Here is a 13,506-nt window from a genome sequence, read left to right as displayed (position 1 = left end):
TTACAAAGACAATTTCCTCTCAATATACAAAACTCAGATCCACAAAGCACATATGGAGGGGATTCCATTGCTGTAACAGCTCATGATTGCATAGCCAGTATTTATGACTTCCTTCCTCCTTCACAAATCGGACACTCCTTTCGCCTCCAACCAGCACCTCTCAGGGCACCTCACCAGGTGGGGAGACTTAATATCATAAAGATGTCATGTCTCTCCAAATTAATCTCTAAACTCACTGCAAATGCCAATCAAAATCCCATCAAGGCTTTTCATGTTCATGCAGTTGGGAAAACTGATGGTAAAATATAGATATAAAACCAGAAGGTCAAGAACGGCCAAGCCAATTTTGAAGAACAAGGTGGGCGGCAGGGAGGGACATGTCCTGTCAGATAGCAAGAGAAATTACCAAACTAGAGACAAGCAGACCATTGCTTCCGGTATGTGGTGCTTCTTTATCATAATTTGCTAGTTCTGCAATATTGGTTTTGATTTCTCCTTTGACGTGAGTCAGTTTGAGAGAGATTTATAAATATACTTATAATATAATATTATAACTATAGATATTAGGATATTTTTGTTTCCTGGTTCTGTTATTTTTTTGTTTTATAGTCTTATAATGAGAGACTATTGTCTGGACTATTTCTCTCTCTCTATGGAATGTTCTAGAACTTTATTTGAAGCATAATAGGTAGTTATTATAGTAAATGTCCCAAGAGCAATTGAAAGGATGGTGCCTTCTCTTTTTTTCTATTGTAGAGTTTGAAGTCTGTTGTTTCCAGCTGTCAAAATCCTTGTCTTGCCATTAGCTTTCGCTTTATAAATGTGGGGGTTTGGATGCATAGACGCTCATGACTGTAACCACATCAGATTTCTCTTGCTTTATGAGAGATGGAGTGTGTGTTTTGTTTTTTTCATGGTTTTTGTGGCTTTGGGGGGAGATTCTGAAAGATTAATTGGAACACCAACTCCAATATTATAAACCACAGGTACTCATTAAATGTTGCAAATATTTCCTTTGAGTTTACCATCTATCTGATCATCTGACAAGGAATAACCATCATTATACGAGAGAAATCCTTAGTCTGGGTGCATAGTCAAGTTTATTCATTTGGGGACCTTGTTTAAGAAATTCATCCCCAGCCCGAGGTCATAAAGGAAGCTCTTACATTTTTTTTTCTGTTAGTATTGTATTTTTCTCTTTCACGTGTAAGTAATCCCTACTGTAGGGTTTCTCAGTCTCAACACTAGACATTTGGGACTGTATCATTCTTTGTTGTGGGGGCCGTCTTGTGCGTTGTAGGGTCTTCAGCAGCACCCCTAAGTCCAGTAGCACCCCACAAGTTTCGACAATGAAAATGTCTCCAGACATTGCCAAGTGTAATTAGGGGGACAAATTCACCCCTACCTGAGAACCACTGATGTAGTTGTTTATTGTTGTATATGGCGTGAGGTAAGGATCCAGTAATTTTTCTCAATATTGTGAATCAGATTTACTAAAACTAAATAACTCTTCTTTTCAAACTTATTTAGGATGCCACAACTACGACATACCAAGTTCCTGTATATGTATGGATCCATTGTTGTAGGTAGTAGACACTGACTAGATATCACAAACTCATTTCCTCTTCCTGGACACAGAGCCCCCTTGCACCTCATCAAGGTATGAATCTGAGGGTTGAATGGGTACACGCAGGCAGTTCTTCAGGGCAGCTAGAACTTTTGCACAATGACTGAAAGTGCAAAGCTGTGTGACCTTTTCTCCTTTAGCCTGGGGGGCCCACAGTGTTACTTCTGCTGCGTTCTCATCAAGACAGCCACAGGTTCTGCTCAGTTTCCACTGGAGGACAGAGCCACCAAGCATCAAAGGATTCGTGGGCATGTTTTAAAATCCCCACAAGAACACTGATGCAATTCCAAATTCCTTCTGCCCTGTGCAGGGTATTTGTTTTTCTCTCTCTCTCTGGAAGATTGCAGGGTCTTCACTTTCTTTCTGGGGGCCCTTTAATTTCATGACCTGTTTTTGTATCAGTCTGTGGTTCTTTGTTCATTCAACATGCTCGACACTCATTGTGCCTTTCAACCTGAAAGCACATCTTTTTCAGTCCTGGGAAGTTTTACTGTATTCATTTTATCATCTGCTTCCTGTTTTTTTTTCAAACCCTCCCCTCTCTCCTTCTCTCTAGACCTTCTCAAGTAATACTCTATTTTTCTTATCTTTCCATGCTTTTATCTTTTTGTCCTATTTCTCATATGTATTTTTCAACTTTATCTTCTGAGATTTTTCATTTCTGCTATCATATTTTGAAGTTCCAAGAGCTCCTTTTTTTCTGAACATTCTTTACGGTCGTCTCCTTTTCTTATCTTCTGGATGTAATGCTTTGGTGTGTTTTTTTTTCTTTGTTATCACCCTGGAGTGAAAGATTAAAGTTTATTTGAAGTTTTCTTACGCAAACTTCATGGTCTCTATCTTCTCTGAGTTCCTTTTATTTTCTTGTTTATTATCTCTTTTATGTTAGAGATTTCTCTCAAATACCTGGCAATTATTTGTTGTCCATTGATATTTGTAGTGTTAGGAGTGAGCAGGAAAGTTGACAGATGTCCTGGGTGAGAAAGGGGCTTGTAAACTTCAGGGCAGCTTTATCTAACTCAGACCTGGTTGTTGGGGACCCCCGATGTCAGTTTCCACTGCTCTACAGCCTGTGTATGGGCATTTCTGTGCATGCTCCGGAGGCTGGGCTAGAGGACTAGAGGGGTGTCTCTGTGTTGAGCGTTTGGACTCTCCCTGCAGGCGTCCCCACCCCACCCACTGAATGCTGCCATGTGAAGAAGACTGGGCATGCTGTGCCCTGCTGAATTCCTGATGGAGAGTGACGCCACCAAGTTTGTTATGTAGCGATAGGTGCCTGAAAACCCATTGAGTAGGCACTGGGTCAGCTGGGTAAGGACAACTCAGCGACAGCCCCCTAGGAATCATTACCCCGATTGTTTGCAGCTTCTTTCTGCAGCAGAGTCATCTGGATAAGCATTCCCATGGGACATGCACTGATGGTATGCATGGGCCACCCCCTTAACAACCCCAGCGCCAGTCCCCCACTGTTTCCTCTTCCAAGTTCCTGGAGTCTGGCCTCTGGCCTCTGCCCAGGCCTAAGGATGCTGACATTTGGGCTTCTCTTTTTCCTGGCAGAGTAGACAGTGAAAGGTGCCACTCGAGTTCTGCCCGGGGAGAGCCTCCTTCTCCAGGGTCCCTCAGGGCTGCTCACCCCGTCAGAGCCAGCTAGCCATGCTGTGCAGGGCCCTGGGGAAGCCACGCTCTTGGGGTTTGCCCCCAGGGTCCTGGAGGCTGAGGTGTGGCAGGTGCAGGTCCACTGGTGACACTAACCAGAGGCTCCTGCGGTTTCCCGGGGTTTCAGGGCCTGCTCAGCAGGTGTGGCAGTAACCATGTGCCATACAGGCAGTGCCAGTTGGCACACTATCTCTGTATCTGGCGTTCTGATGGACAACTCAGACTAGTCTTCTGGTGTCCCTTGATCAAGTGTCCCCAGAGCCCAGAAATGAAGACAGGAGATGTTTTTTGAAAGGAGAAGGCTTGGGCTCCTGCTTTCTCCCTGTGGGACACTTCTCCGCTCCAGTTTCAAGTGTCTGAGGAAAAGGCTTCTCGTTGGGGTGCCTGGGGTCTCAATTCTCCAGAGGCGAGAGACTGAATGCACAAATGCACACTAGCCAGACCATGTATGAAAACAGAACTCTGACCCACGACCTGAAGCCACCTGTGCACGAAACCAACCTCATCTACAACAATCAGCCAGGAGGCCGGCGTGCTGTCAGACTCACAGGAAGTCAGATTGCTCCCTAGAATAATCCCAGAAGCCCAACAATAGCGCCTGTAACAATTGCCCAAAATGGGTGGGACTTGATTTATAACTGACAGCTTCCTTAATTTTTATCCCTTTTCCAACTTAGGACCAATCAGAGAAAGACAATCTGCTCCCCTAGCCATGAGGTAGGACAGCCTGTATAGAGCATATAAAATGCATTATATATGTTGGATTGAGGTTTGCAAAACAAGCTGTTTACTGGTAGGGACAGGACTACGGCCGCACAAGTGTGAGACTGATAAGAGTGAGGTAAAAAACATGTTTTTGTGGGAAACTGAGCATAACAAAATTGAGTGACAAACACGTTCACCAAAACAACTTCTGGTTATCACCTCAGAGGTAAACAAGTCCAAGGTAAAGAGGATAAAAGCAGAACCCAAGAGCAATGCCATGAGTAGTCCCAATGGGCGCTCCGGCTAAGACCCTCTGCGAGACGCTGAGCGAGACACTCCGGAACAATCCTCCGGGATGTTTGTCTGGACAATCCAAAGAGTCCTCTGCAAGGTGCAAGCCGCGATACCAGGACTCTCCAAAGTTCTTCCTTGCAAGACCATCATGGGTCCAGTCTCCTCTCCCGGACCAGGGACCTTCTCCATCCCGATTAACTCTGGGATTTGGTTCATTATTAAATTCTGTTCCATTCTGTATAATTTTCTGTGCTTACCAGAGCATTGAAAGTGCTCTTTTGGGACATTGGTTCCCACATAAAGCTGTTACTCACTCTACCTGAACCTGTGTGCTGGGACTTTGTTCCCCACTCGTGCCACAACTACCACGCAGGGACGTAGGACCCTGCCAAGGGGTTAATGTCCCCTTGACTTTCCGGAAGAGACGGAAATGTAGCACTGCCCTTACAGGCGCTCGCAACACACCCACTGCCAGTGAGCCCGCCCCCAGCCTCCCCAGGCCGACAACCTCCCATGCAGGCACCCCGAAGTCTCCACGTTCCCCCATAAAGCTCTCCCCTTCCTGCCTGCCTTTGCGTCTCTGCCAATTCAAGTGACGGTGGCCGATCCCCCTTGCTGTAGCAAGCTGAGTCAACAGCACTTTATCTCATTTATTGGTCTTTGTTTACTTTCACAGAAGCAGCTACCCTGTTTCCCCGAAAATAAGACCTAGCCAGGCAATCAGCAAAAATGCGTCTTTTGGAGCAAAAATTAATATAAGTCCGGGTCTAATATAATATAATAAATGTGATATGATATATGATATAATATAATACCTGGTCATATAGTAAAATAAGACCAGGTCTTATATAAATTTTTGCTCCAAAAGACACATTAGAGCTGATTGTCCGGCTAGGTCTTTTTTTCAGGGAAACATGGTAGAACCAGCTCTGAGGGAAGTAGTTTCCAGAAGAGAGATGAGGGAGGTGCTGATGTGGGAAGAAGATGGAGGGCAGAGCAAAGTCTTCAGCAGTCCATGGGGCTGGGCCTTTGGGATGCAGGGACAAGGTGGACATCTGCAACTTACTCCTCAGGCCAGAAGGAGCAGGCCCAGCCTAGCTCGGATACCACCCTTTGCTCTCCCCGGTGGTCAGTCAGCCAGCCAGGGTCTCCAGGCCCAGGTGCTGTCTCCAGAAGCAGCACCAGTTGTGCCCACCGTCCTTGGATAGGGCACCCAATACCTGGCCAGGATCCCATTGGTCTGTTCCACTTTCCCCAGCCTTGCAGCCAAATGTGCATGCCAATGAGAGGGCTGTGCCCTTTACTCTGTCTCTGATCACCTCCTTCAGCCTGGTGTCTTCCAACATCCAAAAGGAGGAATTTTTCTGTTCCCCACCACTGACTGCATTCAGGGCCTGGTCTGAGGGAGGCAGAGGGGCCTCGTCTTGGAGAGGGGAGAATACCCCCAAATCATAGCCCTCTCTGTCTCTCATCCCCTTCCCCAATCACCTTCGGAGACAGGACAAAGGTGGGAGGTGACTGGACTCCCTTAGCTTGAGCAAAGCGCAAGGGATGATCGGACAGGATGGGTCAGGTTATGCTACAGTAACAACTAAATTTCCAGCCTTGTAGAACCACATGGACACTGCTCAACCACCCCACAAGTCCATCAACACACGAGCAGGGAATCTGCTACGTCATCCTCACTCCAGGCTGCCAGAGTCTCTACCATCCAAGCCGTCACCGATCGTGGTGGCAGGGGGAAGATAGTACTGGGGTTCCTTACACTGGCAATTACATGCTGTGGCCCAGAAATCATTCACCCACCCTCTCCACCCACAGCCCAGACTTGAACATGTCATGTGGCCCCTCCCAACGGCAAGGAGGAGGGACGGACGGGGAAGTCCCACTTTCCCATGTCACAGGTGAATAGGAAAAATTCTCTTGTAAAAAGGGATGCACTCAGTTGCCTCAGCACCCTGCGCTCCTAAACAGCCTGATCTAACCCCCCCTGTTCTTTACAACAGCAAAATCCACTGTGTGTGACCACCTAATGTACTGAGCCCATCTCCTCTTGATGGGCATTTGTGCTGTTTCAATCTGTTGTGATCATAAGATGAATATCCTTGTTTGTGCCTCAGTTCACACATCAGCGAATTACTTAAACTTTCTGGGACTCAGTATCCTCATCTATAAACAGGGATACTCGTATCCCTATTTATGGACGATAATATACTAAACCTGTAGCATAACGCCTGGCATGGATCCAGCATTCAATAAGCGTTAGCAACTATTATTATTATTTGCAAGTGCAGCTGTAGGTGGTTCAAAGACACATGCCTTTTCAGTTTGGATCCAAAGTCCTCGCACTGGCAACGTCTGTTCCAGCCTCTAACCCATTTCCTCAGCCTCCTGTGTGACGCCCAGGGTGTGCCTGGTGCTGCTCTCAGTTGCTTTGTACGCCCAGGGCTCCCTCACAGTGCTCAGGCATCCCGCTCTGACGCTCGAGCCACCAATGGCTCCCAAGTGGGGTCTCGAAGTTGTGGGAGGGGGGCAGGAGTTCCTTTGCTGACCCACCTCTGCAGCATGCAGGCAGAATGCCTCCTCTCTGATGCTCGAGTGACAATTCCTGGAAGGTCTTAAACCCACTGAGTTCTCTCAGAAATGAGAGCGGTGACATCCTGAATGGCTCCCCTCTGTGGGGAACCCCTTTGGGCTGGTGGCAGGAGGCCCTAACGTTGGGCCAGGCTCCGGACATAAGGGTCAGCAACTCCAGGTTGCACGGCGGGGGGGGGGGGGGGGGGGCCTTCCCGTGGCTCCTCCCTTGGAGCCCAGAGCGCTGAACCAATCACACCCCAACGCCTCTGCTTTGCCAGGGCCTCTCACCACATGGACATGCCCCACCAGCTCACCCAGGCTGCACTGTTCTCTGTGCCAGGCTCCATCCTTTAGCAACCTGGACGGTGACAGGAGACCATGGGAGAGCCACCTGGACCTGGACAACTGTGCCCTCCATGCCCCAGGAAGCCAGGAGAGCCCCACCTGAACACAAGAGTGACTGAGCTTCCCACAGACCCAGCTTAGGCTGCTCTGAGCTCCTCAGCTCCTGCCTATACCCCTCCCCGCCAGGGGCCTCAGCTTCTGCTGTGCCAGACTCAAGTCCTCTGGCAGGTGGCCTGCTGGCACTAGAAACATGCTTCCATGAGTGCGCCTTTTCTCTCAAGATTGTGGGCATCTCCAGGGCAGGGACCACAATTAATTCTCTTTCTGTTGCTTTTCCCTCTTCCTGTTTCTGGAGTTCAGTAAACAGACTAGGTTGAGGGTTCCAGGAAGACACTCTGTGCTTTAGGATTTCAAGTAACCTAGGTGGCTGCCACCTCCCCTGAGTCTGACAGGTGAGGGGCCCACAGCCCCATCCCCAGGAAACACAATGCTCACAGCACTATTTATCTCATGGAAATTTTATTGGTCCTGGGGCCAGGGAGACAGACAGGCCCTCCCTGCTGTTGCAGGTACTACAAGCCCTCACTGTTTCCCGTTACCATTGATGGGGCGGTTCACGTGCTCGGGGGAGTCCAGGAAGGCCTTGAGCTTGGGCCGGGCGCTGAGGCGAGCCACGTAGGCCGAGAGCAGGGGGAAGGAGTCCAGGCAGCCGGGGGCCAGGACCTGGTGATTCAGCAGCAAGTCCAGCAGGTTGTAGTCCGCGAAGGAAATCTGCAGGGCAGGGGGCCGGGACTCAGCATGTTGGCAGGCCAGGGGGTGGGGGGAGGTGGGGAACCCAGAGCCTGCGAGCCTGAGCCGTTCCCTAGGTCTGCCCAGTAATGAATGGCTCATGTGTTCTCTTCTCTACACCTGTGCCCGTCTGTAAGAAGAGGGTGGCTTGGTAGGGGCAGGACAGGGACAGTCACTCACCTGGTCGCCCACGATGAAGGCCTGGCCCCCCTGGTTCTGGGACAGCAGGGTCTCAAAAGGCTTCAGGCGCCCCGGCAGCTCCTTCACATAGTCTTTCTTGCCCGCCTCCTGTGGGAAAGGCACCCCTGCATATCACCCTCCTGACCTTCACACTGCTGGCCACCCCTGCCCTGGCCTGGACAGGCCCCCTACTGCTGGCCCCCATCTCAAGGAACCAACACTCACCTAGAGCCCAATGCTCTTCTGCTCACAACCCAACCCCAGGCCACTGTCACATCCTGTCCATTTCAGCAGCCAATTCTTTTCTTGTCTACTCCATTCCAGCCTTAACAGGCCTGCTGTGGTTTCTCACCAGACTACTGCAAAAGCCTTGGAGGCTCCTTCTAGACCGTACATTTGGACACCACCCTGCTTAGACAGCTCGATGGCTCCCTACTACCAGCAGGAGAGCGTCCAAGATAGGCAGCTCAGACCTTCAGCACCTGGGCCTGCTGCCCCTCCAGCTCTACCTCCTCACACATAAGCACACACATGCCCTGCCTCTGCTAAACTGGTCTCAGGTCCCTGAACTTGCTCAGTGTCTGCATTCTTTGTGCACTTGCGAGTGCCAGCACCCCCTTCCAGAATCTGGCTATAGGGCCTCTTTCTCCTCCACCTACTCCAGGATGCCCATCTGACCTGCCTAGCTGAGGCAATCAGGAACCACCCCTGGCTCGATGTCTCCTGTCTCTGCACTGTTCCTCCATTACCCATCACTTGACTGGGTCCATCCCCTAGGCAGTGAGGCTGAGGGTTGTGGCTTGTCCATAATGGCTTCTGGCCCCCAGCAGGGAGCCCGACCCAGCCCAGGCCCCCTGACCCAGGGAGAGCCCACCCACAGCCACATGACGCGTGCGGTGTGGGGTAGAGTACAGGAAGCCCCTTTCCCTATTGGTTCCCCCATGCCTGCCCGGGCGCCTGTACTCACGTAGTTGGTGTAGATGAGGGTGCCGTACTTGCAGCGGAGATCCTCCACGCCGTCATTCACCACGTCCACCATGGCGGCCTCCTGCTGGTTCTTCCCGTACAGCCCTGGGGCGCGGAAGAGGAGACAGCATGACTGGGTGCCTGACACACAACTGCCGGCTGATCTGTCCACAGACCACGTGGCTGCCTGCGGGCCACAGCCAGGGAGGAGGGTGCGGCTGGAAGGGACAGTCCTGACCCATAGTAGGTGCTCAGAACTCAGTGGGAGGCAGCCTGGCATAGGGCTAGGATTGTAGGCAGACCTGAGTTTGACCCTGGGCAAGTTATATAACCTCCTTGTGCCTCCGTTTCCTCCACTCCGCAGGTGTGCTTGGCGGGCTCGACTTAAATGGAAGAGGCTCAGAAGACTGGCACTGAGCAGGTGCTCAGGAACAATGGTGGGTGCTCACCCCCCCTGCCCAGGACCGGGCGGCCTGTGACCTCAGGACTCACCGAGGGAGCGGCCCAGGTGGCGCAGGATGGCATTAGACTGGTACAGGGTGAGGTCTCCGTCCTGGAACTTGGGGAGCTGCCCGTACAGCTAGGGGGTGGCACAGCTCTGTCAGAGGTGCTGAGCTTGGCTGCCCCCCACAGTAGTTTTGTCCCCCAAGGCCCAGCCCCTGACCCCACTGGGCACGAGCACTCACACAGGAGGCCTTGAGAGAGCCCTGCATCCAGGCCTCCTTGGTCACCACCTCCTCCTTCCAGGTCTGGCCCTGGTCAGCCAGCAGCATGCGCGTGGCCTCACAGCGCCCTGCGGGTGGGGAGACAAGAGTGTAGGGACAGGCAGAGCCCCAGCCTCACAGAGCCCTGGGGAGAGTTCATGGGGGTGGGGACGTAGGATACTCCAGCTTGGGAGCTCAGGGACATGGAAAAGGATGTCCTGGCTAGTAGCCACCTGAGGAGGGATAAGAAAGAGTTGGGGATCTCCCCTAGGTGGTTGATGGGCCATGGGCTGCAGCCCCCAACCTCTTCCCCCCTCCCTCCCTCCCAGTCACAGGCCCCTACCTCGAACTGGGAAGTAGACGATGGTGTAGGGTGGCACTAGAGGGGACAGAGAAGTTTGTTAGAGTCCCGTGAAGGGTGTTATAAAGGGCCGCTCACCCCCCATCCCCCCTGGGGTCCCGCCCCCTGCTCTGGGTGCTCCGGGCTCCCTAAGGGTTGGTCTCTGCGCCGGGGGTGCTGGGCCCCCCGGAAAACCGGAAAACCCCAACCCAGCGCGGGTGCCCTGGATCCCCGGCCGGTTTTGTGGAGGTGGGTGGGGAGGCAGGGCCTCCTAGGAGCTCCGGCCCGAAGCGGGGATCCGGGCCGCGTTCCGGTGCGCTCCAAGCCCCCTGGGAGCCCCGCTCGCCCCAAGGCCCTCGGAGACGCAGCATGGACTCACTGGTTGCTGTGTAGACAAAAGCAACGGTGGCGACGGCGGCGGCGGCACTCAAGCACGCCTGGAGGCCTCGAGCCTTATAAGGGTCGTCCCGCCCCGTCCCGCCCCGCTCCACCCCCAGCGCTGAGTCACGGCGCTGGCCCGTCCTTCCGCTGCCCAACCTGGACTGCCCGCCTGCGGCCCCCGCCCCTGCACCCCCGCAGCGGAGCCTTGCCCAGTCCGCGCTGCACGACCCTGCGCCCTGGGAGGGTTTGTCCAACATCCGCCTGGGGCTAGTGGGCTCACGGTAAGGGCTGGCGTACGGGTTCCAGAATCTTCCAGAGGCGCTCGCTTTGCCTGTCCCGCCACTTTCCCTGTTTGGCTCGCAGACCTCAGAGGCACAAGCGCATGCATGTAAACATTTGTTCCCACAGACAAAAGACGGGACAGACGTTGCACACAGACGGACAGACACACGTGTATTCACATAAACCACACTCCAGGCTGGGCTTTGCATCCCCATCTGTCATTTGAATGCCACCTTCATGGTTCTTGTCATGCTATGTATCCGGGTGCTACCTCCTTACCATTTTCCCCTAAACTACCTCACTTTGACTCAAATGCGCCTGTTGAAAAATGGAACCTGTTTCACTCCTAATTGGAAACCCACACCTCTGGTTATAAGTGAAGGTCACTAAGAATAATCACGAGAACAGCACATTTTAAGAATCTGTCTGGACAAGGGGACACTGGACCCTCCATTTTCCAAAGTAACATTAGCGAGGTGTCTCTGGCACAGTAGCACCAAACAGCTGTGCCGCTCTGTGGCATCAGGATTGAGGACTGTGGGGACAGAGTCCCAGAGAGCAGTGTCCAGGCTCTTGGCCTCACGTGGAAAGGTGCTGGCTCGGGTAGTAGATGGCCATCAGCTGTAATCAGATGGCCATCTGCTGTTACCGGTTAGCCATTAGCCACTAATATAACTGCCGTGGCTACGCTAGGGGTTGGTTGGTTGGCAGAGAAATGGACGGCAGATTGCAGCTAGAAAGTGCGGTTAACAAACAGATTGTAGATTGCGGATCGTGTTGATGCTACTTCCTGTGTCTCGCCCGGCCGCCATCGAGACTATAGTGTATGAACCCCCATCTGTGGCTCCGTTGTTCAATTTTGACCTCACCATATCCTGCGTTCTTGTGCAGGGAGCGGGAGCTGAGTCCCTGCATGACACCTGGTGCAGCAAGCAAGGTATGGTGGTTGTTCCTTTTTAGCCTCCACATCTCCTGTGTTCACCTGCTGGGAGCAGGACCAGAGACGCTGCATGACAAGGACAATTGCAGAGGGTTCCAGGATGAGAGATGCAATGCTGTTTAACCCCATCTGTCTGCCTTGGAACCCCTTTCTGGAGGTTCAGGCCCTACTCTGGGACCCCAAGGTGGCCATAAGGGACAGCGCTGCTGGCCGTGTTTCATAAAGACCCATCCTGCAGAGCTGGCCAGGTGGGCTGAGGCTGCAGCTGAGCCCCAGGTGGAGGCTGGCCTCGGCTGGGTGCTGAGCAGGTTCTCCAAACACATCCAAGTGGAAGCTTTCAGACTTGGTGATTGTTGGGGAGCGAGGCTTCAAGGAAGACTGAGGGGGTCCCTCTTTCCCTGAGATGGGGACTCAGGAGGAGAGGCAACCACACTGTGTTCCCTGCTGGGCCTAGTGAGTCCAGGCGTCAGTGGGATTGGGGGGTGGGAGGCTGGTCCCTAGGAGGCAGAAAGAAAACCCAGACAAAAGCTCAACAGAGTCATGGGATTGAGTCAGGAGAAGTGGTTTCCTGCCCGAGGGCCAGGAAACTCTTTCATCATTGATGGCTCTTCCTGCCCAGAGCAGTAATTCTTCAGGGACCAGCAAGAAGCTTGAAAGCACCATCACGATATAAGGTAACTTTATACGTGGACAATAAAACAATCATTTCCTTAACCCCCCTCCCCCCCGCCGCCCCGGGCAGGTGGAGTGCAGGGGTGGCACCCTCCAGGACTGTCCCAGCCAGAGGTGGTACAGGCAGGGTCAGGCGCTGTTCTGTGGCAGACAGTTGTGGCTCGTGGAGGGCAGGGCCAACTCACCATCAGCACCCCGGGCCTTACAACACACTCCAGGATCCAGCCCATGGGCCTGGGCTTAGGGTCTCTGTCCCTCCCCACCCGTCATGAACTTCCTTCCTGAGGTCTCACCAGCACCCCTTTATCCCTTAATACTGTTGCAAGTAAACTAACACCTTGGGATGCTTAACCATGGAGATGGGAGGATTGTGAGTGGAGTTGGGCCCCTTGCTGACTCTCTAGTCTTAACTTCCTGTTGAACTCTGTGGTAACCTCCAGCGGGGAGGAGGGTCAATATAGGAGGGACCCATGTGGAGCTCAGCCCCTCTCTTTTTCCGGGCCACAGAGTTCTGCCCTCCCTGAGTGCAGGTGTGCGTGCCTTCTCTTGACGGTTCCGTTTTCTTTTTATACTTCCCAAATAAACCATTTTCTTTTGGTGGATTATCTGGAGAATTATTTTACCAGGCAACATTATACAAAACTCTGTTCTTTTTCTCCTAGAAGAACTTGATTTGGTCATTTGACTTGTGTTAAAATCACCCTCGAACTTGCTTTCCATAGTCCTGCATACCTGGGATTCAATGAGTTACAAAAAGGAAAGAAGCAACAAAGCAAAGAAACTTGCTATTTTATATCTGAAACAGTATGAACAGTTCCCTTTCTGCTACATTCTTCTTTGGGCGAACTCCACAGCCCTGTCAGACACTCCCCCATCTCCAAAAACACACTCACACCCACACTCACACAACGCTTTCTCTCTCTCTCTCTCTCTCTCTCTCTCTCACACACACACACACACACCCCTCACAGGGACCAGAATATCAGTAGACAGCACAGAGACCCCTCCAGGGCCTGACAGGGACAACCAGACCTCAGGGTCTACCTGT

General features: G+C 52.3%; 1 protein-coding gene across 1 annotated transcript; it reads right to left on the bottom strand.

Annotated features, from left to right (window-relative positions):
* Nucleotides 1–7,704: 7,704 nt before the first annotated feature.
* On the bottom strand, nt 7,705–10,836 carry LOC109450416 (glutathione S-transferase P). Its single transcript, XM_019737707.3, has 7 exons — nt 10,563–10,836; nt 10,187–10,222; nt 9,826–9,932; nt 9,632–9,719; nt 9,141–9,244; nt 8,174–8,281; nt 7,705–7,975 (listed from the first exon to the last, which is right to left on the bottom strand). The coding sequence occupies exons 1-7, from the start codon at nt 10,819–10,821 to the stop codon at nt 7,787–7,789; spliced, it is 891 nt and encodes a 296-aa protein (XP_019593266.3). The 5' UTR covers nt 10,822–10,836; the 3' UTR covers nt 7,705–7,786.
* Nucleotides 10,837–13,506: the final 2,670 nt, after the last annotated feature.

This window comes from Rhinolophus sinicus, chromosome 14, assembly GCF_057876585.1.
Source record: "Rhinolophus sinicus isolate RSI-liver-muscle chromosome 14, RSI-T2T, whole genome shotgun sequence".
NCBI classification, from domain to species: Eukaryota; Metazoa; Chordata; class Mammalia; order Chiroptera; family Rhinolophidae; genus Rhinolophus; species Rhinolophus sinicus.
The sequence above is the reverse complement of the archived record's forward strand: the minus strand, read 5'-3'. Positions and strand labels throughout refer to the sequence as shown.